General features: G+C 48.8%; 10 protein-coding genes across 10 annotated transcripts; 7 read left to right on the top strand and 3 right to left on the bottom strand.

Moving 5' to 3' along the window:
• Positions 1 to 2366: 2366 nt before the first annotated feature.
• On the bottom strand, positions 2367 to 3554 carry SERLADRAFT_450287 (uncharacterized protein; the record flags this gene model as incomplete). The annotated part of the gene is made up of 4 exons (XM_007319690.1): positions 2367 to 2976; positions 3046 to 3154; positions 3210 to 3304; positions 3362 to 3554. 3 exons carry the CDS (start codon positions 3503 to 3505, stop codon positions 3106 to 3108), a joined length of 288 nt encoding a protein of 95 aa, XP_007319752.1.
• A 43-nt stretch (positions 3555 to 3597) lies between these two features.
• Positions 3598 to 6384, top strand: NDUFA9 (39kDa subunit of NDUFA9, NADH:ubiquinone oxidoreductase; the record flags this gene model as incomplete). The annotated part of the gene is made up of 9 exons (XM_007319689.1): positions 3598 to 3722; positions 3783 to 4079; positions 4134 to 4225; positions 4281 to 4525; positions 4588 to 4643; positions 4702 to 5045; positions 5101 to 5146; positions 5204 to 5731; positions 5809 to 6384. 8 exons carry the CDS (start codon positions 3666 to 3668, stop codon positions 5213 to 5215), a joined length of 1149 nt encoding a protein of 382 aa, XP_007319751.1.
• Positions 6385 to 6404: 20 nt separating this feature from the next.
• On the top strand, positions 6405 to 9958 carry SERLADRAFT_450284 (uncharacterized protein; the record flags this gene model as incomplete). Its single annotated transcript, XM_007319688.1, is given in 20 exon segments — positions 6405 to 6500; positions 6561 to 6660; positions 6716 to 6758; positions 6886 to 6920; positions 6969 to 7049; positions 7162 to 7188; positions 7243 to 7398; positions 7458 to 7556; positions 7747 to 7857; positions 7885 to 8111; positions 8169 to 8195; positions 8243 to 8295; positions 8354 to 8481; positions 8530 to 8626; positions 8719 to 8724; positions 8744 to 8957; positions 9009 to 9178; positions 9237 to 9266; positions 9321 to 9620; positions 9675 to 9958. 20 exon segments carry the CDS (start codon positions 6446 to 6448, stop codon positions 9687 to 9689), a joined length of 1974 nt encoding a protein of 657 aa, XP_007319750.1.
• A 2824-nt stretch (positions 9959 to 12782) lies between these two features.
• Positions 12783 to 13852, bottom strand: SERLADRAFT_370823 (uncharacterized protein; the record flags this gene model as incomplete). Its single annotated transcript, XM_007319687.1, has 3 exons — positions 12783 to 13001; positions 13079 to 13520; positions 13575 to 13852. The coding sequence occupies 3 exons, from the start codon at positions 13850 to 13852 to the stop codon at positions 12783 to 12785; spliced, it is 939 nt and encodes a 312-aa protein (XP_007319749.1).
• A 217-nt stretch (positions 13853 to 14069) lies between these two features.
• On the top strand, positions 14070 to 14303 carry SERLADRAFT_392708 (uncharacterized protein; the record flags this gene model as incomplete). Its single annotated transcript, XM_007319686.1, has 2 exons — positions 14070 to 14220; positions 14275 to 14303. Coding segments are annotated over 2 exons (180 nt in total), but the record flags the coding sequence as incomplete, so codon positions are not given.
• A 126-nt stretch (positions 14304 to 14429) lies between these two features.
• On the top strand, positions 14430 to 15495 carry SERLADRAFT_409180 (uncharacterized protein; the record flags this gene model as incomplete). The annotated part of the gene is made up of 4 exons (XM_007319685.1): positions 14430 to 14613; positions 14667 to 14749; positions 14803 to 15018; positions 15079 to 15495. 4 exons carry the CDS (start codon positions 14430 to 14432, stop codon positions 15493 to 15495), a joined length of 900 nt encoding a protein of 299 aa, XP_007319747.1.
• A 503-nt stretch (positions 15496 to 15998) lies between these two features.
• SERLADRAFT_416241 (uncharacterized protein) lies at positions 15999 to 19294 on the top strand (the record flags this gene model as incomplete). The annotated part of the gene is made up of 9 exons (XM_007319684.1): positions 15999 to 16154; positions 16569 to 16716; positions 16760 to 16910; positions 17002 to 17395; positions 17458 to 17598; positions 18228 to 18245; positions 18284 to 18571; positions 18634 to 18866; positions 18982 to 19294. The coding sequence occupies 9 exons, from the start codon at positions 15999 to 16001 to the stop codon at positions 19292 to 19294; spliced, it is 1842 nt and encodes a 613-aa protein (XP_007319746.1).
• A 761-nt stretch (positions 19295 to 20055) lies between these two features.
• SERLADRAFT_439291 (uncharacterized protein) lies at positions 20056 to 22347 on the bottom strand (the record flags this gene model as incomplete). Its single annotated transcript, XM_007319683.1, has 6 exons — positions 20056 to 20714; positions 20769 to 20880; positions 20930 to 21468; positions 21524 to 21607; positions 21654 to 21798; positions 21844 to 22347. 6 exons carry the CDS (start codon positions 22345 to 22347, stop codon positions 20056 to 20058), a joined length of 2043 nt encoding a protein of 680 aa, XP_007319745.1.
• Positions 22348 to 22374: 27 nt separating this feature from the next.
• Positions 22375 to 23802, top strand: SERLADRAFT_450278 (uncharacterized protein; the record flags this gene model as incomplete). The annotated part of the gene is made up of 3 exons (XM_007319682.1): positions 22375 to 23100; positions 23147 to 23357; positions 23412 to 23802. The coding sequence occupies 3 exons, from the start codon at positions 22680 to 22682 to the stop codon at positions 23641 to 23643; spliced, it is 864 nt and encodes a 287-aa protein (XP_007319744.1).
• A 118-nt stretch (positions 23803 to 23920) lies between these two features.
• SERLADRAFT_370818 (uncharacterized protein) lies at positions 23921 to 26579 on the top strand (the record flags this gene model as incomplete). The annotated part of the gene is made up of 8 exons (XM_007319681.1): positions 23921 to 24110; positions 24221 to 24300; positions 24354 to 24521; positions 24584 to 25453; positions 25511 to 25691; positions 25750 to 26211; positions 26282 to 26411; positions 26474 to 26579. The coding sequence occupies 8 exons, from the start codon at positions 23921 to 23923 to the stop codon at positions 26577 to 26579; spliced, it is 2187 nt and encodes a 728-aa protein (XP_007319743.1).
• Between the last annotated feature and the right edge of the window lie 86 nt (positions 26580 to 26665).

Raw genomic sequence — 26665 nt, 5'->3', positions numbered from 1 at the left:
GATGTAAATGAGATAGTAGCCATTGGGGCGATTTCAACGTGGAAGAAAGCAGATAGCAGATCTGTTCAGACACAAGGACAAGCGCGTATAAGGAATATGAGGAAAGAGCCTCGAGACGAGTGCCAGGTTACGAGACCCTTGGGAGACCAAGTCAGATACAAGGCAGCTTTTTTGGCAGAGTGGCTGAAGGACGCGCTTCTTTACAAGTGCTGCGAAGAGCCGATCCCATTTTAACCGGTCAAAATTGCAGGTCCCTGTTTCTCATATAAAAACCTGTCGTCGAGCGCTTTTATACGTTCGTTCTTCACGTCGAACGCCCTCGACAACAAGCAAATGAGCGAAACCGATGGAGAACGCGGAACACTACGGTTCTCTCGTTTACCCGTCACCGGCCGTCATGCACGTTGATAGCACAGGCCATGCTCAAAACATCAGCGCATCCATGCAGGACTCATCGTGGCATCCTAACCACCATTCTCCACAAGATAGTTCTTCCTCTTCTGGCCAGCCTTCTCCAATGTATTCTATCGTAAATCGCTCGACAGATCATGTCGACTATCCCTCGCCTGCCGCTTCCACCTCCTACATTCCACAGTGCGGCTCCTACAACCCTCACCAGCACTCCCCAATTACCCAAACTCATACTGATCATCATATGGCTATGAATCACACACACCAGGTCCCAAGCAGCATTGGACCTGACAGAGTCCTCACGCGCAGGCAGGCGCGTGCTCTCAATCACGGCATAGGACGAGATGGTTCACCCGGTCAACCTCTCCTGCAAACTGATATTCGCAGCAACGGCGACGTATGTTAACTCGTTTTTGCTCTCGGTTCACGCCGAAATCTCATTCTTTCTTTTCCAGAGACATCAACATTCGATGTATTTCACTCCAGCCAATACCATGTCTCGACCAGGCACGCCTATGGCAGACTCGAGCCAATATCAAAGGCAGCCTCATCGCGGCTTACCGCTGTCAATGAATTCCGGCGTTATATCAATGTCGTTGCAGTCACCACGGTACCCTTCAACGCCTATTTCTGCATCGCCTTACTCGCCTTTTAATTACTTTCATAACCATTCTCGTTCGGATTCGGCATCGGCATCTGCTTCGAATCCGCGCTCTGCATCTCCTGCACTTAGTGTTGCATCAGCACTAACGTCTGTCTCGTCCTCCAACTCTGCGCCTAATTCTCATAATTTTTCCACATTTCCTCTACCTCCCACCCCTGGTTCTATGTCTCCTATTTTGCCGCGACAGAAACAACGCAAACAAAGGCTGTTCAATGTTGATCGAAAAGCGATCTGCCTTTATCACAAGGAGAACCCAAATGCACGTCAAGAAGATATCGCAGCGCGTTACGGTGTTGAACGCAGCACAATAAGTAAAATACTGAAACACAAGCAGAAATGGATGAATGTTCCCGAAGGCGAAGACATGCGAGTTGCAAAGCATAGGTAAATTATTAAAATTCCACCGCTTAACCGGCTTCTGATTATTTTTTCTAGGCCTTCTAAATTTCCCGAAATTGAGGAAGAGCTCGTCCAATGGCTTGTGGAAGTGAAACAGAAAAACGTTTTACTCACCGATACCCTAATCCGTTCTAAAGCTAAAGAGACTGCCAGAAACTTGCAAATTCCTGACGAAAGATTCAAGGCTAGTTCTGGTTGGGTCGAAAATTTCAAACACAGGCATGGCATACGCAAAGGTGTCTGGTTTGGGGATGGGAAAAGTGCACGGGGCAATCGAGCCATGGGTCTCGGGACTAGTGCGGATGGTGTTCTCTCGCCACTTAATCCTGCCTTCGAAGGTCATTCCGAGCTCGTGGATGATCGTGATTCTGTCCCCCCATCTGACGTTGTCAACGGTTATGATATCGATATCGAGTCAGAAGACTCTCCGGATGGCGAGAACAATCTTCCTAATCACTCTGAGTTACAGGCATCGTCTTTGGTCACATTGCAACCAGCTTGGCCGAGTCACCAGGAAGTGCCGATTATCGCAGATACTTCGTTGACTGGTCATGGTCACGATTCTATCCCCGAGGCATCTCTCGTTCAATCTCATCATATCACCGAGGCGCATATATCTGCTAACGAAGACGTTGGTGCTTCTAACGCACAGCCCGTTATGCAAGTTTCATCTCACGACGATGCAGCTGCTTCTTACAATGACAGTCTCGCCATGTATCAGCCTGTACCGCCCATAACGTCGGGTTCTGCTCCAGATATATCTGAGGCTGAAGACGCCATCAACAAAGTCATCATGTTTGTTGATTCGCAACCTCAGAACCTGCTAACACCCGACGAACGGGACGCGCTAACTCAGATCAAGTACGCCCTTTTCCAAACTGCCAGTGGAGTGCCATTTACGCGGGAGAAAAGATGATGTCCTTCACCTGTTTCCTTTGGACTTCGAATGGCTACGGCTCAATTCCAAAGGGTACATTAAGTTTTGTCAAAATGATACAGATCCATTTCATACTAAGACTACGATATTGATTGATCCACGACAAGATCTACGAGCATCTATACTCATGCATCCTCTACACGCGATTATGCTTTGCAATCATTATCTTCCGCATTTCTTGCATCACCTCATTCATCATACTGTTGTTCTTGTAGGGTTCCAATGTGTTTGCATCTCCACCAGTACTCTGATGACATCTTGTCAATCTGTTGCATGCTCCCCTTTTACATCTGGTACATCATCCGCATCCTCACACTTTCTTGGACTTTCCACTGTCTTGTTAGTTCTCGCCATATGCAATTTCACCAATACTACATGTGCAGTATAGTGAGCTAATCCGCTGCTTAGCGTGGTATATATCTCTTTGCTTCTAAGTGGACGTGAGTGCCCTTCAGTTAGCCTCAAAAGGCCAATAACCGAGGCAAAAAAAGGTAGACGAATGCCACGATATCACATATTTGTTCTTCAGAGTTGGAGTACCGAAGGCTCTCTGTAATTGGCATTTCTTAATGATAGCAAGATATTAGCAAAAGAGGCCAAGATGGCAACGTAGACCTCGAGTAGCACAGCTTACAATCTAATGCCTGGGTTTCTGGATGTGAACGAAAGACATCGGAAAACAGATAATTGAAGTTCAGGTTTTACCGCCCTTGCTTGAAGACTTGGAACCCTTCGAAGATTCCCTGTGGTTTTTGCCAGTCAATACATGAGCCATAGCAGAATGCCTCCGATACATACCCATCAGTTGTATTTTTCATGATAGTCAGCTTTCCCGATGACGCCGCAGATACCATTTGTTTCTCTATAGAATGATTAATCTTGGCTGAGAGTGACTTACAGAGATGTCAGTTTCGTGAGTTTCTAGCTATGCCAAACCATGACAAGCTCACCCTATGCATAGAAGCTTGCTGCACAAGTACGGCTTTCTTAGGAGGGATATGCTTCCTCCCTTTCTTCGGATTAGCAGCTGCTTTGGCAGCATGTCTGGATGACGAGGCCTTGTTTTGAAGGCCCTTGGTTTTGCCTTGAACCATTTTATAATAAAATTTGAAGGAAAAGTTGGTGGCTGGCTGAACTTGGATACAAAATCTTTTACTAAGTTTTGGCGCGCAAGTCTGTAGTGGTCGGGAAATCCCGGCCTACGCTATCCACCTAATTTCTACCTTCCGCTGCAATTCGTTGCGGTTGCTGGCAATGTTCTCTTCTTCCCAAGCCTTGCGCGTCCAGCGCGTCGTCGTCCAGCAAAGAAAGGTATACTATATTCATCAGTATGGAGATATTGTGTGGATCTGATCACGAATGGGTTTTCAGCGGGCATTGCATGACCTAGTTTCACTACCTGGACGCAAACCTATCGTTTCCTATGGAACTCCTGGATACAGTGCTGTTAGTGGACACGTCGTCACCGTTTTCGGTTGTACTGGATTTCTAGGAAGGTACTTGGTATCTCAACTAGGTGAGCTCAAATTCTCATTCAGTCGCGAGTTAGAAATGGTGATATTTTGTGTTACAGCGAAGATGGGCACACAGGTCGTCGTACCCTATCGGGAGGAGGATGAAAAGAGGCATCTTAAGCCCATGGGTGACCTCGGTCAAATAGTTCCCTTGGTAATATTTTTGCTTTCAAGCTTGCACACCGGAATTAATTCATTTGGTCCGTAGGAATGGGATCTTCGGAATGAAAACCAAATAGCCGAATGTCTCAGACATTCAGACATTGTTTACAATCTTGTTGGCCGAGATTACGAGACGAAGTATAATTGTTTAGTTTCTTCGTCTGTATATTCACCGCTGATGCCTTTCTTCCAGGAACTTCGATTATTCATCTGTCCATGTCGATGGTGCAGAACGAATCGCAAAGATTGCCGCTGAAGTCGGTGTCCAGCGTTTGGTTCACGTTTCGCATCTGAACGCATCTAGCAACTCTTCCTCTCAATACTACCGAACCAAAGCCGAGGGTGAAGAACGGGTAAGGAAGGTCTTCCCCAGCGCCACTATCGTCAGGCCCGCTTCACTCTTCGGGTATGAGGATAAGTTCCTGAATAACATGGCCAGTCAGTCCTCCGTCCTTCGTTCTGATGCGATATTCACGCTGCTCACGTTAAAAACTGCGTAGTCTGGCCAATCTGGTGGAAATTGAATTACGGCGAGACCAGAATTCGTCCAGTTCACGTAAGTAAACCAGTTATTGTTTTCTTCAGTCATGTTTATGTTGTGAGCTCGTTACTAGGTGATGGATGTTGCACAAGCGCTTGCTAACCTTATGTCTATCCCTCAATTAAGTGGCACACTAAACCTTCCTGGGCCGAACGCTCTCACTTTTGAGTACCTCCTGGACCTTGTGTCATCTGTTACTTACGGTCCCCCTTCTCGGGCTCCTGTCGTGCCTAAGCGAATTGCATTGCTTATTGCCAAGGCTGCACAAGCTGCTTGGTGGCCGATCCTTAGCCCGGACGAAGTGGAGAGGCGATACATCGATGATACCGACGTTCCAGGAGACTGGGCTGCTGTTGGTGTGACCCCAGAAGAGATAGAAAACCTTGCAATAACATACCTTAGAAGATATCGCTCCGCGTACGTACTTGCTTGATATAGCTCTTCTTATGGCCTGATTTGATTTGCCGAACAGAGAAAACTTCGTGCGACCGGTCGTATTCCCTGCCCGGTCAGGACAAGTGAGTCATATCATATCTTCGGGACGTTGAACCAACTCATTAAATCTTGTTACTCAGACTGCACCATAAGGCTTGAAGTCGAAATGGGCGTCTACCGTATCAAAATTTGCGGGCGTCCTTCCTTTCTTTACTTAGCGTTCTTTGTATTGATGGCGGAGTGGTTGCCAGGACATAGAGCGAATAGTAATATTGTGATATGCTATGTAAAGTGTTGTCTAGGGGGTAGAAAACTACAAGAAAATCTGCCGTACCCAAGCCGAGCAAATAAGATCATAACGTTTTTATTTTATTTTACACTGATCGGGTGTTTCCCGCACGAAGAAAGAAAATGTTATTATAGCACGATCAGATAAGACTGTCGATATGTAACAAAGTACTCCCAACGGAAGCTAGGCTTGCGAGTCACCTCGGGATGCTGCGGAACGCGAGAAAGATATTTACGAAGGCGTAGGTGACTGTAAATATATGACTGGCATGGCGCTAATACAACTGACAATCAAAAGCCAGGGGGAACCAGGCCTTTTTGTGGAGGTTGATTCGGACTGGATCCAGATGACGGATATGTTGATCCAGGGGCGAGCATCTGTGGAAGGAAGTGGGAAGATTGGGGTTAACAAAAGGGCGATGACTGGATGAAGACGGGCTTCTAAGAACACTTACCTGTTGAGCGCCCTGTTGTTGTGCCAACATTTCCCGCTCCTGTGCCACTACCTTTGCTTCGTCTTCCAAGCTCAAAGCGAGAGGAAGGCCAACCAATAACGCTGAGGTGGTGACAACCCAAACGATGTTCCCGACGATCTTCCCACTCAGCTTCACGAAAGAAGAAGCTTTTGATACTTTCGAAGCAAGACTGTGACGGGTTGAGGGAGGCACAATGTCTACGAGGGCGGTGATACGGTCATAGAGGGTCTCTTCGGCGGAGAGCTCTGAGGAAATGGAGGAGAGGGACGCCGAGGAGGATGTGCGCGACGATGAGGAGGATGCATACGGCGAATTGCCAGCATATTGAGCGTCTTTCTCTTCAACGATTTCTACTTTGACCATGGTGGACGAGGTACGGAGCGAAGGCGGAAGGACAGAAAAAAATAGAGGGAGCGCCTGACGGTCGGTTGACGGCGTGCGACCTCAGCTCGGAGCCGACGGGCGGTGGGGTGGCGTAAGAGTTTGGCGGTGTTTGGTCCGATCCATTAGGATTAGTATTGTACTGTAATCAGGCAATTATAAGTATAAGTACTACGAATGGGCGGAAACAAATCTCGTCCCCTCCAATTTCCGTCTTAATTGTGCCTCTCTTTCCTCATGCAAGACCTCCAAGCCCCCCGCAGCGATAACGTGCCGTCTTTCTCTCAGTCAGGTCTGTACCCGTGTGCTCCTTCTAATCGTCCTCAATCTCACCTCTCTACCTCCTCGACAGGCCTCGTCTTGCCGACACCCTCAATCCAGAACCAGATCCACGAATTAGCAAAGACTCTTCCCCCTCCCAGGAAACAGAACACAGCCTGCGATGCCTGCAGGTGTGACATAACCCATCGCTAATTCTCTCCTCCTTCTTTTGACCGATAACACCAGGTCGCGAAAGGTTAAATGTCACCGATTACCAGGTCACGACAAGGTAAATCATTTCACTCGCATCAAACGAAGGTCATATCCTCTAACCTCCGCACCGCTCTTCTAGTGCCAGGTCCGTGATCACTTCCGTTGTGCGTCTGGCGCCCTCTTGACTAATACGCCTCCGATAGCACTGCCTATCCAAGAACTACCCTTGCACGTCGGTGTCCTTTTATTTTCCAACCTTCATATCCATGTGCTCATAACGACGCAGCCATTATGTCCAACAGGCGACCAGCGAAAAGAAACGTAATTCCGCCGCTCGAAGGCCGAGGAATATATCTACGAGTACAAGGTAGGTTTCACACCAATTTAGCGCCATATAGACCACTAACCACACGAATCAATTCTTAGGTGAATGCCCTTCATATTTAATCCTGATGGCAACCCATTGACCATAACTGTAGCCCGTCGTCCCCAGGTCCTTCTAGACTGTATGTTGGATATCGCTGGATTTGACTTCCAAATATACTTACAGCTCCGCTTAGTCCGTCTCCCACAGGCGAGGGTGGCATTGGCCCTTGGTTCCCCAGCCTAAGTCACTCACCACTGGCTCCAAGGCCGACTATCTACCCTAGCGTCTCGCCTCATACATCCACCACTCATCTATTGTCTTATCTATTTTCACCACCGGATATCCAAAGGTTCCACGCTTTTTGGATTTCTTTTGAATATATATTTTGCTAAATCATTTCCCCAGTAGCATTATACCTCCTTTTAATGCGGTAAAATCGCGGCTATCACCTTATGCGGATTGGGGCGAGATGGCTTCTAAGCTTGAGGAGGAGGCTTTTAGAGCTGAGTGCGTCTCACTTTGCCTTTGTACCTTTCTGGCGATCATTATGTAAAAGTCGACATCGTCATTATTGTGAGTCTCTGGACTATTCCTACTTAAGATACTCCTTGCTGATGGTTCCTATAGCTCCCTTTATTCTTATTTACCGTATCGATATACGCGACGGTCGGCATTTATTTAATCAACCTATTTTCAGATTCGCTCTCGACCTTGTGGAGGTGTACTTCCAAATTGTCCATACTCGTCTCCCTCTTCTGAACCCAATCCAATTCCGTGCGCGTCTAAACCTTGCCGGCCAAACTGCCTTGCAAAGATCACCAACTCATTCTAAAAGTGACGAGCCCCTCCACCCGGCTCTCGTAGCAACAGTACTGGCGTGGGGGGCCAAATTTTCTGAACATCCTTTGCTCATTGTAGATCGCCAACGCAATAACGGGCAAAGTCGTATGGCAAAAGCTCTCATTGAGCGTACTCGCGAATTAGCCGAGTCTATGAAGGTCCATCGTGTTCCCTCCGCCGATAACGTGGTAATTTCCCTTCTTATCGAACCTTTGCAAAGTCGTATGTACTTGTTATGTTGTCCTCACGATATTTTATTTATTGTATTATATTCTTTAGAGGATCCCCATTCAAATCCCAATAACGGTAAATTTAATCACCATACGGGCCTTCCTTTTGTCTAACTGCATCAGGCTTTCATGGCTTCTGGTTGACATCTGGGATACGGAATTTACTCGGCTTACAGGTATGTAATGTCTTGCTTCGGCATTTAATAATCCACCAACATGGTTGAAAACTTCCAGATCAATCATAAATCTGTCATGTCGGATATCAAGGATCCCGAGGCTCGCGGCACCATGATTTTTGCGTGGTGGATGGCTTGTATAGCGGATGCATATTCGTCGTTTTATTATCGCCGAAAACCTATGCTGTGCGTTCTCGTACTCTTATCCTCAATCTATGTTAATTTTTGGTGAAGTGATGACGACGACTATGACATTGACTTTTATACCGCCGATCCGCTAGCTCAAGAGACTACTGATATGAATGCCCCATCTCCTAGGGAACAACTAGAGGTAAAACCAAACTCAAATTCTCAATATGTGTTACTGATACCGTTCTCTGTATATTTTAAAGTTCTTGGTAGGCAATAATAGATTTTACCTCTTTCTTGTCTGACATAGATAAATCAGGGGTATTATCGCGCAGCTCATGCCTTGGCCCGAATATCCCGTCAAATAGCCAGGCAACTGTGGAGACCAACGACTGACTCGGATGGTATCCCTTTGGAAGCTGCGTTATCATACGCATCAGAGCTTACTAAATGGCGCGATGCTCATCTCCCCAAAGTTGGGGTTCCAAGTAATTTTGAGGCTGAGTGGGACTTTGTGTCTGCTGTTTCTGCATGTAAGTATATCTTATAATCCAGAGGCGACCTCCTGACACTTGCATTCAAAGGCGCAAGTGATGCTTCTTATCATGTCATGTGGATCTTGTTATTCAATGCATTGGATGAATTCGGCATACGAAATAACTCTCTAGCACCTAGTGGTATCAATCAAGTCGAAACTCTCAAGCGGAAGATATTTGACGAAGCACTGCATTCTGCCTTACGAATCGCTGCATTGGTAAAGCCATGAGTCTTAATCACACCTACATTCTTCTTTGGCTTAGTAATAACTACAGGTTGGTGTGCTTACTTCCAACGGATATTTGGTATTTTTCCTTTTCGCCTCTACTTGTTTTACCGCCCTAACATCGAGGGATTAGAGACTGGATCCAGCAGTTATGCACGTTAGCTGCATCAATGCTGGAATGTTTCTGGCTCGTCTTGGCCGTCCCGAAGTCCAGACATGTATCGCTGGACTTGAGCAGTATACTTATGCCTATGAAGAGGCTGGAGAGCAGGCTACTGAGATCAAGCGTGTTTATGCGAATTCGAAGATCAGCGGCCCTGACTTTCATGATATGAGTAGCGTTGCTTCCCGTCTTCCCAGTGCAGACGCTATGAGTGTCGACTCAGCTATCAATGGACATGGGAATGGATCGGATCATGGAATCGTTCCAAACGTTTGTGCACTTGTGATTCGTATTGATATCACCTTCTGACCATTCCCCTTTCAGGCCTTTGCGGTCTAAATATCATCCTTCTTGTGCAGCTCGAATCAGACTATGGAGTATCTTTATATCGCCTGAATTATCCAACATGTGCTTTGCGAGTATGCGTGCTCTTTTAATTTATCGCGGCTTGGATGTAAGAAATATTTTTGTGCTTGTTATGTGTTTCTAGACTTTCGGACAGTTGCATTAGATTGACTTCTTCATGTACTTTTGATGATCGTGTGTTGTGTACTTGCTTGTAACATATCGTCTACATGGAGAATGAACAATATTTCTGATGAAACACTATTATTATGATATGAGAAGTAAGGGGAGAGGTTTTATAAACTTCAACCCAGGCGAACACTTTTGACAACTTTTGAAATACCCGACTGTTCACCAGCATATTTAGAAGCGTCCCCAATACCGCCCTTATAGACAGCCTTTTGGGATGAAACTTTCTTCTTGGCTTTTTCGAATTTCTGACGTTTCTTCACGCGAGGATTGCGTACACTCTTTGACCTGTGTGGTGTGAGACCCCTGTTTTTCATGATCGCCCGCGTTATAGATCGAGGACCATCCATTTCGTTGCTATTGAAATCAGGGCTAGAAGCGAGTGAGTGAATGCGCTGAAAGTCTACATGAGGCAAGTGCCTTACCGAGCAGCTGCCTGAGCAACTTCATAATCCATCTTTTTCTTCATCTTCTTCTCCGTTGCCTGCCGTTTGACAAGCTCGTAATACCCATCAACCTCATCTTCATCAGCCTCATCATCCATTTCTTTCCGTTTCTTCTTCTCTTTCTTCCCGTCGGTTTCCAGCTCTGGATCGACATCATCCAAGTCATCGCCACCCATCCCGAGTCTAGCCTTATTACGCTCTTGCTCTTTTGCCAGTTTTGCTTCTCGATCCTTTCGGCGCTCTCTATAAGGAATATCATCGTCACCACCCAAAGCGTTTGCCCTGGCACCTTGTCGCCGAGCACTCGCGCTATCAATACGAGAGACGTGGAATTGCAGCGACTTCTTGCGTGCTTTTTTATCGGCTGCATCAGCATGTTGCAAGAATGTAGCTTCTCCGAAGGCATCTGCATTGTTGGTATCTCCGAACGAGGTAGGCTTTTTCCGTGAAGAAGATGAGCTAAACTCGGGTTCAACCAGGTCGAAAACGGGTGCAGCTTTCTCCGCGGTCTTGCGTTTCTTTTTTGGTGGCTTCACGGATAGTTCTGAATCATCCAAATCTGCCTTGAGAGATGTACTTGATTTTGATTTTGATTTGGACTTGGAACGTGAAGCGTCCATGAGAAGCTCCTCTAGTTCCCCCATTTCCAGGGCCTTTTTGCCTTTGGCATTCCATAGATTCTGCATGTCTTCAAGTAATGCCTCTTGGTCCAGACCATCCAGGTCTACCATGTCGTCGTCGTCGTCGTCGTCGTCCTCATCCTCCTCATCAGATGCGTTGAAATCGAGATCATCCAAGGTTGCCACAGCCTGCTTCAGGGTGAGCAATCGCGAAAGTACTGGGTGGTCCCGGAGCAGTTCTGGATGAGACGAATATTTGGGAGATGCACGTAGATGTAGATAAAATGCAAGCGTTGTCGCGTATGTCAACAGTGCCTCTGCACAAGATATCCACACAGATTGGACGTGAGCAAAACGACGTCCAAAATAAGGTCATAAGTGATAGAATGCACTTACGGTAATATAAATGTATCATTCCGAGGCTGACAGCGTCGGGATCCTCGCTTTCCAGTCTAGTAAACGAATGTTATGAATATAGGAGAAGAAGAAGAATAGTGTCGGGCATTGCTCACTGAACAATTTTTGCCTGTGTTTGAACAAGATTCCATGCAGTATCATCCCAATCACGAGCTAAAGCCAGAGCTTCCGGATTTTCTTTTTCAAGATAGCGGATTAGCGATTTTTTATCTTGAGGTAAAGACGGCTTTGAAACTTCGGATTCCTCCATTAATATGCTTGAGATTGCTATTAGAGCTGTCTTTTGAGATCAGTTCATTCGACAACTCACTCTGTTTCCTCCGTGTGTTCATCACCCGCTACCACTTCCCCGAATCCAAAGTCTTCTTCAAGTATAACATCCCGAGCTTTCGTCTGCAGCCGCCTCGCCTCTTGCTCTTCTAGTTCGTTTGCTTCGTCATCATCGGACTCGAGTTCAGCAGCATTAGATGAATAATATGCAGCTTTGCTACGCCCCCAAGTTTCCTCCTCTTCCTCTTCAGATTCGGACGAAGATGAAGCATGTTTCTTCTTTGATTTTGTTTTGGACTTGGACTTGGAGCTTTTCGATTTTTTCCCCTCGGTCGTGCCCACGTCCACGTCCACGTCTTCATCGTCATCCCCTTCACTGGGCTCTTCGTCTTCCTCCTCCTCATCGGACAAGCCTTTCAAAGCAAAGACTTCATCTTCATCGTCATCTTCGTCGTCGTATACTTCGTCTCCTTCCAGAAGAATTTTGTCGCGAGATGCATGGACTATGGCAGACGTTGAGAGAGTGAGCTCTGAGCTGACAGGGGAAATAACATACACTGGTCTTCCTCGTCAAGTTCGATGTCGGATGGTTTGTTCCACCGCTTTATTTTACTATCTTTGCGATCCACTGGGCGAGCCTTTGATGTTGACTTGCCCTTGGAGGATGGGCGACGTCGAGGCATTTTGAGGTTTAACTTGAAAATAAGACGGAGTCCACTGGACTCAACTTGGAAGTCAATGCGAACGGTGTAGTATCGGAAAAATGCGAGATTTGTTAAATGTGGCTGTGAACAGTCTTAAAACAAGTCAACTAGACAGCAAATCACCATCGATACTTCCAACAGTCTTGAATTAAATAACATTTACACGAGATCATTGTACATATGTTACCGATGAGTATAAAGCTCAACTCGGTCGACAGATGTATCATATGCATTGGTAATGCAGGAGCAGATTCAGGCTTCTCGCTCGCTTCACCGAATGTTATCCTTCAATATGAGATCGTAAGATACTTTTTTGAGTGCACTATTTACGAATCATGAAACAGTCCTGGTGATAGCAACAACCAAAAAAAAAGAGGTATCATCAGCTCACAGCAAGCATACTGCTCCTCATCAGGTAGAAGAGATGGTATACAGGCATGATCACCACTTTGGTTTGCGCAGGGCATTCTTTTTATGTAGTGTTGCCCTCCCCTTCGCCCCCCTGACTGACTGCAACTCGTCGAATTTCTTCTTAGCATACCTCTTCGCCTCTGCATCATCAACCAGCTCGTCAACAAATGTCCTCTTCCTCTGAGAGCGAGGAAGATTGTCGGTACTAGCTGTCCCGAAAGGTGTACTCGATGGAAGTATAGTGCCAATCTGTGATATCGTATGCCAACATTAGTAACTCCCTCCTAGCATCATGACTATCTAATACCAATGATAAAGATACTCACGGCGAAATGTTTAGGTAGCCCTTTGATACCTTTGCCTTCGCCCTCGTCTTTCTTATAAAAACGCTTTGGATCCAACTGATTTCGCAAACGAAGAGCCTCGACCTCCCGATATAACCGGGGTAAATCAGCCTCGGAGGGAGCGGGAAGATCATACCAGCTGGGTCCTGCAGTTTTGTTCTTCATCTGAAACGTGTATGAATTTCGATGGCCAAGCGAAAGTAAAGGCACACATACCGCTTTTATTTCCTTCTTAGTTGGTGGTTTTCCCGACTTGGTGAGTTCAGGTGGGGGTGCAGGGGGTGCAGGTGCGAGGATTGAAGACGTCATAGCTATTGCCCGTTCGATGTCGGGATCTCGTATTGACACAGGTCCAAAACGACCTTCCCCAAATTCAAAATATGGTGCGGGAAGTGTACCTGGGTTCAACGGTGGTAAAGGTCGGCTGAAAGTAGTTTTAATGTGTATTCATATCAAATGAAATATAGCTTGCACGCACTCTTTGGTATCGTCTACTTTGATTATGTCTTCCTCCATTGCACCATCTTTTGATATCTGCATCTGCCTCTCCTTTTCTATTGCATTCTGTCTGGCCGTCTCTATGAGTGATTTCAGATATTCTGGAGTAATATCTTTATCTTTCTCTGAGTCTGAAGAATCGCTACTTGAATCGCTGTCCGAGTCTGAGGTAGAAGTTGACGAGTCGTGCAAGGCGGATTGCACAATTTTAGGGATAGCCTTGCTTTTGCCCTTGTCTATGACCTTTGTCGACGACATTATCCGCCAATTTGAAGTCCAAGATCTGCGTTTGGTGGTACTCTGGAAAGCCAGCAGCAATAATCATATCGTCGTTAAAAATTTTCCCCACGGTCCACTGTTTGACCACGAAGTACATGATGTATACTACTAAGATCCAAAACAAACACTTCACAGTGATAGTCCATGCTGCTTTATAGTGCTAGTCTAGGTCTAGTTTGCAACTGCAACTTCAGTCTACTCCAGTCATCTGCTGCGTTATTCGGCACTTCGCGGTTCGACGGATGAATCCAAACCAGCTTATTGGCCAGTACTATATAGTGGTGGGACAACTACACAAACTGCGCTGATGGACAGTTTCTTCATCACGATTCGATCTAACGGAAACAGTAAGCAGTGCTATGTTTTGCATCGCCGTTACAGTTGATGGATGTATCAATCAGGGGATGCTATGTCTACGTATTCAGTTTAGCTTTTCATGGGCCGGCCTGTCTCTCTGAACTCAGCTTGTGTTACATCGAAGCATATAAAGTTTTGGGCTCGGGTTATATATACTCTGTCACTGCGAGTCGCGCTATACTATACGGCGCCTCTTATCATGGACCCTCGCTCGGATCCCAGCACTATATGGTCTTATCTGAAGGAGGGCCTGGACGACATCATGTCAGGTGTTGACATGTCCTTCCAGAAGAACATGTCTCTATACTCGACTGCATACAATTATTGCTTGGCATCAAGGGTTGTACCCGATGTTTCTCAAGGTGTTCTCTCAGAGGATCAACGTGAGTAACTGCAGAGACGTTTAATGGAATAAGCTAACTAGTATCTTGCACAGCGCAGAATAAAGTGCGCACATTTTTGGACTTATACCATCGATTGAGCACGTATTATGGTAACTACGTATCAGAGTTGAGAAACGTTAGTGCACAAGCTTGGTGTCGACCATGCAACTGGCTGACCATCATCTCCAGCAATCCGATGCCCTACAAGGAGAAGAATTGTTACAATATTATGTCGCACAATGGAGCAACTATACATCTCGTATCCCCCGTGTCAATAACATTTTCTCAAAATTGAATCAACTGGTCAAACCAGACATGGACGCAAAAAGGCGGCGAATGAAAAACGCTCACAAGTCTGACATAGTGCCCGAAGAGTCGAGGGAATCTTTCTACCCGATTAACTTGGTCTGTGTCATACACCCGCCACCTCACTCGTTATACTGAAGATGATGCACATATCCACAGCTTGCGCTGGTACAGTGGAAGTCACATTTTCTCATACCTCAACAACAGCAGTTAATCCCAACCCTCCTCCATCTCATCGAGGTCGATAGAGAAAGCGGACAGGTCGATAATGGCCTTATCAAGAAGGTCATCGACTCAATGACAACTGTTGGGATCAATCAAAAGGATTCTAGCAAGACTGACCTCGACGTTTACACGGAATTATTTGAGGTTCCTTTCCTAGAAGCTACAGAGCAATACTACGCACGAAAATCTGATGTTGTACGAAAGGAACGCAGTGACGCAGAGTATCTCAAATGGGTAGAGGAACGGCTTCGTGACGAGGAAAAACGGGTGGAACAATATCTGAATACGGAAACTCGCGAGCCCCTCATCGAAACATGCGAGCTGATCCTCAGCGTGAAGGGCTCCGCATAGTCATTATGAATCAGAAGACAAATGGGCTGCTTTTTTAATCTTATGTATGATCCTATGGTTCTTTCAGAGCTCACCTCCTCAAATTTGCAATCTAGCTCATGGCAACCTTGATTTTCTTGGCTGGTGCTTGTGTGGGAATTGAAGTGCAGAGGACGGCAGTGAAGCATAAGCGTAAGGTCTATGGTGCAACCCTTTAGATTTATGTACCGGAAGCAGAACGTCTTCGGATTCAAATCACTATCTGGCTCTTGATGGGTCGCCTCCTGCCCAGTTTAAAAAGCGAGATTTGCACACAAACCAGTCAATTATATGTTTCCTAACCAAGCTAGGAAACTACTTATCTCTTCGATGTCGACTTTCTCACAGGAAGATAGCCTTTTCTAGGAATCGGCAAATGATGGCGCCTATGCTGCTTCTATCATGAGCGCCCAGCTTACACGAATATAGACCACGTTCTTTGCTGAGCTGACTGGACATATTGACCTCGCTCCACATAGACCGTCATGGCGAGTTCAGCTTTGCAGCGCTCGATGGCCATGCCTGACGCAAAGGCGGATTTCGCAACGGCATGGGCATTTCTGAAAGAGGGCTTAGACGAGATCATCTCACTTGGTTTTCAAGCTAGCAACTATGCGAAATACATGTCCATGTACTCGGTGGTGTGTAACTTAAGACCCGAGTAATTGGACAATCTTTCAATGTGCATCTTCCTCATTTCATATAGCGACAGATCGTTTGTATAAAAGCATATCCATGTACTACGAAACATATGTATCTGAATTGAAAGATGTCAGTGATCATTCTTTTTGTCAAACTTCGATTGACTGTCATATCTCCAGCAATCCAGTGACTTACAAGGGCAGGAACTGGTTACAGTTTTATGTTGCACATTGGACCCAATATGCATCCTGTGCACTCACTGCCAGTCGTAACTTTTGCATAACTTCAACCCGCCATTGGGGTGAGAGGGTGAAAATAAGGTGAAGGGAATAAACACATCTACCCAATTGATGGCAGGGTGGTATCACTTTTTGCCTGAACTCGTAGCCCTTGAGATAAACTTGCTTTGATAGCTTGCACTAGTGCAATGGAAGACTCATTTCCTCATTCCTCAACATCGGAAGTTGGTCGGAACCCTTATCCACCTCAGCCGAGACGAGAGGGAAGGTTTGAAGGTCGATACAAGCTCTATCAAGACGATCACGGATTCGTTAGCATCCGGTGGGCTATCCTGAAAAATACTCGCCAAACACAAACCTCGAAGTTTACAAAGAGCTCTTTGAGACGCCCTTCCTGGACGCCACAGAAATATATTACACGTCAATCGCCAACGCTATCAGCAAGGTTTGCAATGTCTCGGAGTATCTCAAATGGTTAGAGGATCGGCTTCGGGATGAAGGAGATCGAGTGGATCGGTATATGAACCACGAAACTCGCAAGCTTCTCGTCGAGAGATGTGAACAGATCTTCATGGCTCATATCCAAAACACCTCGACACTCATGCAGGATGGTAGAGACGATGACTTGCAGCGCTCCTACACTCTTTTTTTCCAAGGGTTTGGAGTGCGTGCGAGATACGTTCGAACGGCGCCTGAAGAAGGCCTTTGTGTCTGCGCTGTCAGAGGGGGCTACCGGTGGCAGCCTAGATTCGAAGAAGTTCGTTGACACATTACTGGACGTTCGTCAGAAGAATATGGAAGTCATAACGAACAAATTCGGGGGTGAAGCAGGCTTCATGGCTATCCTTGACAAAGCTTGCAGTGATGTGGTGAACGGGAATACGGCGATAGGCGTTTCCTCTTCGAAGTCGTCTGAAATGCTTGTGCAGTATGCCGATGATCTCGAGCGAGCGAGTAAAGACTTTGAAAAGGCACCTACGAGAGAAATTACAACTCGCCTGGTACGTTCGTGTATTGGATAACCTATTGGAGGAGTCGACCGTTATTGATGTTTTGTCGTTAGCTTGTGCTGTTTAGATATGTAGAAGACAAGTCTCACGTGCACGCTTCTTATGAGCGTATGCTCTCACAAAATATTGTCGACCTTGATGCGTCCGAGCCCACGCCTCGCTCTAATACGAACCCGAGGGATGTGGATCAGTCTGTGAGCCTATGAGAATGATGGGAGGAGGAATTGATCATATGAGTTGAGGTCTGCCGCTTTTGGTCGGACCACTAGTGGTGAAGTCCTTCCATCATGCCTAGTTTCCCTGTCTTGGATAATCGCTCGCAGCCAAGTTTCACGATGAGCCATGTATACAATAACAATGAAGATATATTTTGTATGAGAAGAAAAAAGAGTTACAATTGAGCTGGTGAAAGCACATGGATGATCTGAGTTGATGATGGAAAATTCTACAGGTCGTTTAATCAATTCAACTGTTGGCATATTATATACATTACAATAGATTCTTCATTCTTGCAGTCACTTTCATTCAACTATTCCGACATTCTGATGGATTGCATAAGTTTCCTAATTAGGATACAGAAAAGCGCACTCATCCTACCTTAGACACCTCAGTCATTTACCAGAAAGACTGAGGTACAGTAAACACTATTATTGCAGTTAAAACTCATACTTACACATTCCTTTAGAGTCTTTTACTTTACAGGTACATTTGATTAATATATCAGTCATTTACCAGAAAGACTGAGAGTCTTTTACTTTACAGTTCTAGTCATCACTGCATCGATGGCTTCTTCAATCCATCATTGCAGTTGACGCCAAATCAGATAACGGTATATGGTAGGGTGAGTTCTGTTACTCTGATGATAAAAACATCCTGAAGCCAACTGATGTATCCCATCCATCTGCAGTCAAGTCCGACATTAGCCGAGCGCAAAAAGCTGCTCAGAGCTCTAATAGCAGTTTTGGCGCGGCACTTTTCCGCAGATGTCCTTCCCAGCTCGATTACCTCATCGAGGTTCAAGACGAGAATCGTGACTTCTGGCTAGTGTCCTGTCTTGTGTACTACGATGCCATCATGCGACGAATCGGTATCAGTATAGCTGCTGCGCCCCAAGGACTCAATGAAAGTGCCGGGGGGGGGGGGGGGGGTGTTCGCGAAGAAGTATCTGTGAGTGTGCTGCCTGGTACGCACATTGACGTATAATGCTGTCTGGTGCTGATACCAAATAGGCACACAAAGGGTCGACTTGCGTATATATATCATGCCAGTCGTATCTCGTTGATCAAGTTACTAACACCCCCCTCCGCCCCCAACTTGAACTCTTTGAAATTCACACCTCGATCATGAGTACCAAAAAGTTGCCAAACGAGACAGAGGTTGCAGGCCAGGCTGGAGTAGGACGCCAAGCCCCAATGGCAAGCAGCGCAAGCCGCAAGAATGTAGGAAACGTGCGTGAGCGGAAGTCTTTTTTATTTTATTTTATATGTCTTGTTTTTGTAATTTGTTTTTGTTTTCGCTCTATCTATTCACTCGCACCGCCGCATCACTAACAACGTGAACTAACCATCTTTCCTCAGCCCCAGCCCCACTTCTTCTGGGAACCCTACTCCACCCTGCCCCCCCAACCCCAGCCTCAGCCTCGCCCTTCCCTTCGCCGTCCGACGAGAGCGCCAGGCCGGAGCTGACAGCCGCCCACCGGCGCCTGCACCGCTGCACGCTCCAGCTCGCGCTCTTCACGCACACGGAGCAGCCCGACGCGGCGGCGGGGCGGCGCTGGAGGAGGCGGAGGCGGGCTTGAAGGGGCTGAAGGGGTTCTTTCGACACCCCGCTGCCGTCGCCGTGTCTGAACATTACGGTGACGGTCGAGCCGGGCGACGGGCCGTCGTCTAGGGTGGGGTGTTTTCTGCTCAGTTCAAACCCAGGCAATGGAGGGAACATGGAGAGGAAAGGGGCGGACTGATGCTACTGAAACAATACCAATACGGCAGTAGCAGTGCTACCGCAGTGCACCGATTTGTCTGACTACTTGCATGTTCGCTTCGCGAGTGGCTGGGGCTGACAGACCCTCGGATGTGCGATCCCTGGCGGCGCGGGTGTTGGAGTGCTGGATACTGTTAAGCTGAGAGCTGGTTACCATTGAGGGGAGGGGAGGGAGTGATCGCTGCTTCGAGTCTCTACTCCCTCCCACTTATATCAATCAAGCGTTTCACCCGTCCGAGTCGTCCTATTACCACCTCCCAGTCCCAGCTCACGAGCCCCACACATCTCAAGCTCAGGAGCAGAAAGAGAGAGAACCGATCCATTTTAAACGATTCCAAGAACACCCCCCCCCCTCCCGCCAAACGCGGACGAAAGCTGGCCATACGGTCCGAATGACATAGTTACGGTAGTACAAAACGCGAAGAGAGCGCGACGAGAAACGAAAAAACAAAACAAAAAACAGATAAAAGAAATAAACGAAAAACGAAAAACGAAAAACGAATAACAAAAAACAAATCAACGAATAACAAAACACAAATCAACGAATACGCGAGATGCCCCCAGGAACACGAGGTTTACATTTTGATGTAAAAAGGAACGCAAAGTGGACGAACGAAAGGTTGAACGAAAGAACGAACGAAAGAACGAACGACAGAAAGAAGCAAAGGGTCCTACGTATCCGACCTCACCGGCCCAAAAACCTCAAACACCTCTCCGCCCTCACACCAATACCTCCCCAGATCCAACTCACCCGGGACCCACCTTCCCCCTCCCCCTCCCCCTCCCGCCTCGTCATCATCGCCGCCCCCGCCCCCGCCATCGCCGTGCGCAGGCGAGTTGCGGCCCGACGTCGGGAAGTGGTCCAAGGCGGGCGAGGGCAGGATGACGGGCTGGTTGAGGGGAGGCGGCCGGAGGTACGAGTCGAACGAGTCGAGGGAGTCGAGGGGGGAGCGCGCGTCCGTGTCCGCGGACGACGAGGACGATGCGGAGAGGGAGGAGATGGATTCGACGACGGAGAGCGCGTCTTCGCCTCCCTTGGATGACCATGATTTCCTGCTCAGGTGAAAGTTGGGCGGCTGCGACGGCTGGGACAGAGAGTCGGTGAGGGTGTCGTAGCGCGCGGGGAGGGCGCGGCGGGCTCTGGTGTGCGGCGCGAAGGAGACGGAGGAGGAGCGGAGGAGGTGGGGTCTCGGGTGGCCGAGAAACTCGGCGGTTCGGCGGTCGGTGAGGACGGGATACCACGCTGAAGGGTTCTGCAGTACGTCTTCGAGCTCGTGTCGGCGAACCACGCGGCCGAAACTGTGCATCACCAAGAGCGAGATGATGCCCCCTGCAAGCAGGGTTCAGGACCGTGACGGTTAGCTGAGGTGGAGGGGGTACGTACAGGTTAGTGTCATCCATGAAAGAGAGCTGAGGGTGTTTTCGCAGTTGACGCCGACGACGTTGAGGATGACGGATGCGACGGTGGTGGATGTGATGAACGTGGTGTAACAGAGCTGTTTGCGATCGTCAGTGACACATCCCGCGAAATGAACCAGAACGAACCTCGTCTCGCATGACTTCGCGGAACAGCGCCATACGGGGCATGTATCGGCTGAGACGACTGAAGGTAGAAGAAGGGCGCTGTGGGGTGGGACGGACCTGCCGGTGCATGGAGCGCCGCTCCATGGCCTCTGATATCCTGATCGTAGACGGTCGACGTTGGGGGTTGGGGGCTTGTTCGGGGGGAGCGAGCTTTCTGGTCGCTGAAGTGGGGAGGGGAAGGGTCTCCTCGTTCGTTATCGTGTTGCAGCTGCGCGATCGGGACAGGTTGGTGCGAGCGGTGGAGAGGACGCTGCGGGCATCGGATATGAAGGATTTTGTGCGTGTCTCTGTGCGGGCGAGGGATAGCGATCGAGAGGGGGGCTCGGACATGAAGGTGTAGTGGGAGCGTGATTTTTGGATACTGGCCAGATCATGTTCGACGGTTTCTTTGGTGGGGATGATGTCCTGTGGACGGTCCATGATTTCATGGAGAGATAGTTGGAGTGAGATGCGTCCTCTGACTGCGGATGAGCCGCGAGATTTCCAGACGGCATATAGGACTGGGGGTAAATTAAGGATTAGCATGTAGTGAGGGTGAGATTGATGTGCACTGACAGCAGCAACAAATGAAAAGAGATTCTACGAAGAGGAGAATGACAAAGACCGGGGTGTAGCCATCTGATTGTCGAGCGCATTGCCCTATTGGGATGGTCAGTAGGAGATGGTTGAGGGGGTAGGTACGAACCTGATAGAGTTCGATAAGTGCGCATTGTGACGGTATCTGTGATGAGTAGTGCAGTAGCTGCCGTTCTGATGAGGATGAGGACGAGGAGGACGAAACGGGCGTTGTCTAGACACTTGTAGGCCTTTACGCCTAGAATGGCAGTCATCTGTGGGTGTGTCAGGGGCTAATTGCGAGGGGGTGATAGAGAGACTGCCGAGGAGGGAGAGGGGAGATGCCCGCCGAGGCCGAAGCGATGCGAACGATTCTGTGGTTGGGAGGGTGAGGATAGAGAGAGAGAGAAGGAGGGAGGGGACTGCCAGAGCCGCAACTGGGGGGATCTATCGAACTGGGCGACTATCCTGGGAATGAAGGAAGGAAGGGCGAGGAGCTGACTGGCGACGAGAGTATAGAGGAGGGCTTTCTTCTTTACGTTTCCGCCTGTGATGAAGGAGAGAGAGGTGAGGATGTTGCGGAGGAAGATGGTGAAGAGACAGCCGATGAAGAGGAGGGAGATGCTGGAGGACTGGAGGTCGTGTATGAAGGGGGGTGCGACGAGGGAGCCATCGTCAAGGGCGAAGTAGACGGGGCGGAAGGAGGTGATGGGGGTGTGTGGGTAGAAGGCGCGGTAGTCTGAGACGGTGAGGAGGGTGGAGAGGCTGATGACGACCTCGTTGGGTGTCGGCGAGGGGGCGACCGTGCGCGTGGTGCGGGACATGGCTTGGCTCACCAGGAGTCAGCGAAAGGGAGACACTGCTAGTAACTGACTGACTACTACCACGCTACTACTACTACGACGACGACGACGACGACTACTACGACTACTACCACGCTACTACGACGACGACGACTACCACGCTACTACTACCACGCTACTACTACGACGACTACTACCACACTACCACACTACTACTACCACTACCACACTACCACTACTACTACTACCACTACCACTACCACTACCACACTACCACTCCTCACTACTCCCTCTCGCGTAAATAGCATCGCTGCAGCACAACCACCGGCCCGGCCCGTCCCTCTCCTCCCACCATGCTCTCCCTCCCTCGCTCCCTCGCCAGAGCTCGTCCCCTCGTCCCATCTCGACACATCCACTCCCAACACCGCACAACCTCCTTTGGCTTCAAAACAATACCAGAAGAGTCAAAGGAATCCCTCGTCAAACATGTCTTTGACTCCGTCGCCTCCTCCTACGACCTCATGAACGACGCCTCCTCCCTCGGCGTCCACAGGCTCTGGAAAGACGCCTTCGTGTCCACCCTAAAACCGGGTCGCAAGGGCCCCCTTCGCTGCATAGACGTCGCAGGGGGCACAGGCGACATCGCCCTCCGCATCCTCGACCACGCACGCGAGTCCTACGCAGACAGAGAGACCACCGTCGACGTCCTCGACATCAATGCCCACATGCTCAAAGAGGGCTTCACCAGGTTCAAAAAGACCATGTATCACAACAGTGCGTCCCCTCTCACTCCACCGACCCTTGCACTCACTCCTTTTAGCTCCCCAGGTCTCCTTCCACGAGGCAAATGCACAGGACATGCCCCACTCCCTCTTCAAAGACGACTCCTACGACCTCTACACCATCGCATTCGGCATACGCAACTGCACCTCCATCCCCGCTGTCCTCAAAGAAGCCCACCGCGTCCTCAAACCAGGCGCAACCTTTGCCTGTCTTGAGTTCAGCAAGGTGAACAACCCTCTCTTCAGCACGTGAGTCCACACAGCGTTCTGCACCTGTCTTTCGCGCTCATTAGGTCCATTCAGCCTATACGACCAGTATTCCTTCTCCATCATACCTCTCATGGGCACCATCCTCGCAGGCGACCGCGAGTCCTATCAGTACCTCGTAGAGTCCATTCGCAAATTCCCCTCTCAGCCCGTCTTTGCTCAGATGATACGAGAGGCAGGGTTCGCTACCGGGGGTGATCGCGACGGTGGTGCATGGACTGATCTCTGGGGAGGCATCGCATGTATCCACACCGCTGTCAAACTGTAGACATACTCGTCGTTCACTTAATCATAGACTTTCTCTTCTCATTATACGCAAACTCTTTGTCCTCTTCCTGTTCTTGTCACTATGTCACGTAGCCACTCTCAGCCGCGCTCTGAAAACGAGGCAGCGACGCGCCACACCGCGCCTTTTTTTCGCGTAAGCAAAACACCGTGACCTTGGCCTATCCCAAAGTCCAAATCAGAACACCCCCTCCCCAATACATCCCTCTTGACACGAGACCACCACGATGGCGACCACGACCGCCACCAATGCCCCCAACATGCCCCCAGCGACGGCCGACCTCGCAACCACCTGGACATTCCTCGAAGAGGGCGTCGACCACATCATGACCAAGCTCCAAACCGGCGTCTCCTACTCAAAGTACATGAGCCTCTATACCGTCGCTTACAATTATTGCACGTCTTCCAGAATGCACAGCGCGGGTGATACGGTTGGCGCTGGGAGTAGGAGTGAGTTTCGATTTCTTGGATTTCATGAGTTTGTTTTATCGTCGATTTATTATGACGATGGGGGGGTGTACACGAGACGAGGGGACTGACGCCCTTCTTTTGACTTGCAGCCGGCGCAAATCTGATGGGCTCGGATTTGTATAACAATCTCATCAAGTACTTCGTCGCCCATCTCAGAGGCCTCAAGAACGTAAGTAATCCCCCCTCCCTGTCTCTCACCACTTGACCGTCCGATGTCAACAGCAATCCGAGACGCTGCAAGACGAGGCCCTCCTGCGCTATTACGCAGCAGAATGGGATCGCTATACGACAGGGGCCAACTACATCAACCGTCTCTTCACCTACCTCAACCGACACTGGGTCAAACGTGAGAGAGACGAGGGGCGCAAGAACGTCTATCCCGTATACACCGTATGTCACCTCTACTCGATCCATCAAACCCCCGGGAGCTGACGATGATGCGAACCGTTTAGCTTGCGTTGGTCCAGTGGAAGGCCAACTTTTTCCTCCATGTGCAGAGCAAACACCAAAAGCTGGCCGGAGCCATCCTGCGCCTTATCGAGCACCAACGGAATGGCGACACGATTGATCAAGGCCTCGTCAAAAAGGTCGTCGACTCCTTCGTCTCCCTAGGCTTGGACGAAAGCGATACCAACAAAGCCTGCCTCGATATCTACAAAGACCACTTCGAGGCGCCCTTTATAGAAGCCACCGAGAAGTACTACAAACAAGAATCCGAATCCTTCCTGGCCGAGAGCAGCGTCTCCGATTACCTCAGAAAGGCCGAAGAGCGGCTTCGGGAGGAGGAAGATCGGGTGGAACGCTATCTGAACACGGAGACTCGCAAGCAGCTCGTTAGCAAATGCGAGCATGTGTTGATCAGGGAGCATTCAGAGTTGATGTGGGAGAGCTTTCAGAAGCTGCTTGATTTTGACAAGGACGAAGATTTGCAGAGGATGTATGCGCTGTTGTCGCGGATCCCGGAAGGCTTGGAGCCGCTGAGGAAGAAGTTTGAGGAGCATGTGAAGAAGGCGGGGTTGGCGGCGGTGTCCAAGCTGATTGGAGGCGAAGGCGCGGATGCGCTCGACCCGAAGGCGTATGTGGACGCGCTGCTGGAGGTGCATAGGAAGAACTCGGAGACGGTGACGAGGAGCTTCAAAGGGGAGGCTGGGTTCGTGGCCAGTCTGGACAAGGCGTGTCGGGAGTTTGTGAATAGGAATGCGGCGACGGGGACGTCGACGACAAAGTCGCCGGAGCTGTTGGCGAAGCATGCGGATATGCTTTTGCGTAAGAATAATAAGATGGCGGAGGAGGAGGATTTGGAGGGGGCTTTGAATCGTGTGGTATGATCTGATTTATTTTACTTTTGGTGGATAGGGTATACTCATGTGCTTTTTCAGATGGTGCTGTTCAAGTATATAGAAGACAAGGATGTGTTCCAGACGTTCTACACTACCAAACTTTCGAAGCGACTCATACACGGCGTGTCAGCGTCAGACGAGAGTGAGGCCAGTATGATATCGAAGCTGAAGGAGGCATGTGGTTTCGAGTATACCAACAAGCTCCAGCGGATGTTCACCGGTGCGCTCCCACCTTTCTGCCTTTCTTTGTTGGTGGACGTGACTGACGATGGCTGTAGATATGAGTCTGAGTAAGGACCTGACGGATCAATTTAAAGAACGTATGCAACAGAACCACGATGACATGGATATCAACTTTAGCATCATGGTCCTCGGGACCAACTTCTGGCCCCTCAACGCGCCCAACAACGACTTCATCATCCCGCCCGAGATCCTGCCCACCTACGACCGCTTCTCCAAGTACTACCAAACCAAACATTCTGGGCGCAAGTTGACGTGGCTATGGAACTACTCGAAGAACGAGCTGCGGACGAACTATCTGAACCAGAAGTACATACTGATGACGAGTTCGTATCAGATGGCGGTGTTGCTGCAGTATAATACGAATGATACGCTCTCTTTGGCGGAGTTGGTGACGGCGACGGCGGTGAGTAGGGATATTTTGACGCAGGTGTTGTCGCTTTTGGTGAAGGCGAAGATTTTGATTAATGAGGAGACGGATCAGTATGATTTGAACCCGAGTATGTGCAGTGGTCACCCGTCGGATATCGGCGTCGTTGCTGATGCTAGTGCTAATGTGGTGATGTGTAGACTTCAAGTCGAAGAAGATTAGGGTGAATTTGAACCAGCCGATCAAGGCAGAGGTGAAGGCGGAGTCATCAGAGGTGTTGAAGACGGTCGACGAAGATCGTAAATATGTCATACAAGCGACGATTGTGCGGTAAGCGGACAAGTCACGCAAACATGTACATCTACTGGGGTGCTAAAGCGACTGAGCTGCAGAATTATGAAGGCTCGAAAGACGATGAAGAACCAGCCGCTGATCCAAGAAGTGATCTCGCAGATCTCGCAGAGGTTTGCGCCCAAGATCCAGACATCAAGAAGGTGAGTGGGCGTGGGGCTGTGTGCAGTTGGCTGATGGCTGATGGGTTGTTTGACAGGCGATTGATACTCTGTTGGAGAAGGAGTATATTG

Source organism: Serpula lacrymans, assembly GCF_000218685.1.
Source record: "Serpula lacrymans var. lacrymans S7.9 unplaced genomic scaffold SERLAscaffold_8, whole genome shotgun sequence".
Lineage (NCBI taxonomy): Eukaryota > Fungi > Basidiomycota > Agaricomycetes > Boletales > Serpulaceae > Serpula > Serpula lacrymans.
Note: the sequence above shows the minus strand (reverse complement) of the source record. Positions and strands in the feature narration are given on the sequence as shown.